The following is a 1,194-nucleotide window of genomic DNA, read 5'->3' on the forward strand; positions in this document are numbered from 1 at the left end:
CGCAGCCGCTCGGTGCAGTGGTCGCGGATCTCCTGGAGGACCATGGACTCGCTGAAGCCCGAGGGCCGCTGGCTGCGGGTGGCCGCCAGGTCCTCGTCCACCTTGGTGCGCACGAAGTAGAACTTCTTGCCCTGGCGCAGGATCTCGGAGGCCAGGCGGGCCTCCACGGCCCCGCAGCGGCGGGGGGAGACCAGCAGGAAGAAGTCGTAGCGGCCGAAGTCCACCTGCTTCAGGTACTTGTCAGCGGGGCAGCCTGGACAGCCGGCCCCGGGCAGGTCCCACAGGGTCACGTCGGGAAACTGTGGGTGCGGGTAGGATGAGGGTTGCATCGTGGTCTCCACGACGCCCGTGAGTGCTGCGCCGGGGTCCTCGGCCCCCAGGCCACGGAGGGCGTTGATGAGGGACGACTTGCCAGCGCCCGACTCGCCTGTGACCCCCACCTCCAGGCGGGTGCTCTCCGAGGAGGCCAGCAGCTCCCGGAGGCGGGAGGCGGCCTGGGGGATGTCCCCGGACTCGAAGGCGGTGCGCAGGGCCTCCAGCTCTTCTTTGGCCATGAGGATGGTGGTCTCCTCCTCCCCGGGGCACTTGGAAGTAGCCATGGTGACCAGTTCAGAGGGCGCAGGGATGAGACAGGCACAGACCAGAGGTCGTTGGCGTCTGGGGGAGAAGGGAGCCTTTTGCCTTCTGGGCCTTGTGCGGGGCAGGGGGAGAGAGACGGAGGATGTGAAGGACGTCTCTGGGGCCCTCCACGGCCCTTTCCTTCCCAAACTCCCCGGGGCACATTTTGGAAAGGAATCAGGGCCCGTGGAGTCCGGCAGGCCCAGGTTCACATCCCATCTCTGCCACTAACTTGCTGTGCGCCCCGGGGCAAAATGAGGCACCTCTCTGACCCTGTTGGCTTCTGGGGTCCCAGGCACAATGGCTGGCCTGCCCCCTGAGGCGCTGAGGGGTCCTGGGGGTAACCCAGGAAGGGGGCAGCTTCGTGGGCAGCTGTGACCTGTGCGGTCACATAAGGCCCCGCACTTAGGAGGCCCAGCTCTTGGCCGAATGCTGATCTGCTGGCGCTGATTGAAAGTCTTAATACTGTTTGAACTAGGAGCCCTGCATTTTTCTTTCGTGCTGGGTCTGTAAGTTATGTAGCCAGGCCTGCCAAGGAGAGGGCTTAAGCCCGGCTCCTGTGCCAAACAGAGACAG

General features: G+C 65.2%; 1 protein-coding gene across 1 annotated transcript in view; it reads right to left on the bottom strand.

The window, feature by feature from the left end:
* The window catches only part of LOC102242251 (interferon-inducible GTPase 5), a 1,447-nt gene extending 845 nt beyond the window's left edge, over positions 1-602 (bottom strand). The window contains exon 1 of the mRNA XM_005886520.2: positions 4-602. Within this exon, the coding sequence (XP_005886582.1) occupies positions 4-599 (596 nt within the window). The 5' untranslated portion in view covers positions 600-602. The remainder of the gene's footprint in view (positions 1-3) is intronic.
* Positions 603-1,194: the final 592 nt, after the last annotated feature.

This window comes from Myotis brandtii, unplaced genomic scaffold (genome assembly GCF_000412655.1).
Source record: "Myotis brandtii unplaced genomic scaffold, ASM41265v1 scaffold987, whole genome shotgun sequence".
NCBI lineage: Eukaryota > Metazoa > Chordata > Mammalia > Chiroptera > Vespertilionidae > Myotis > Myotis brandtii.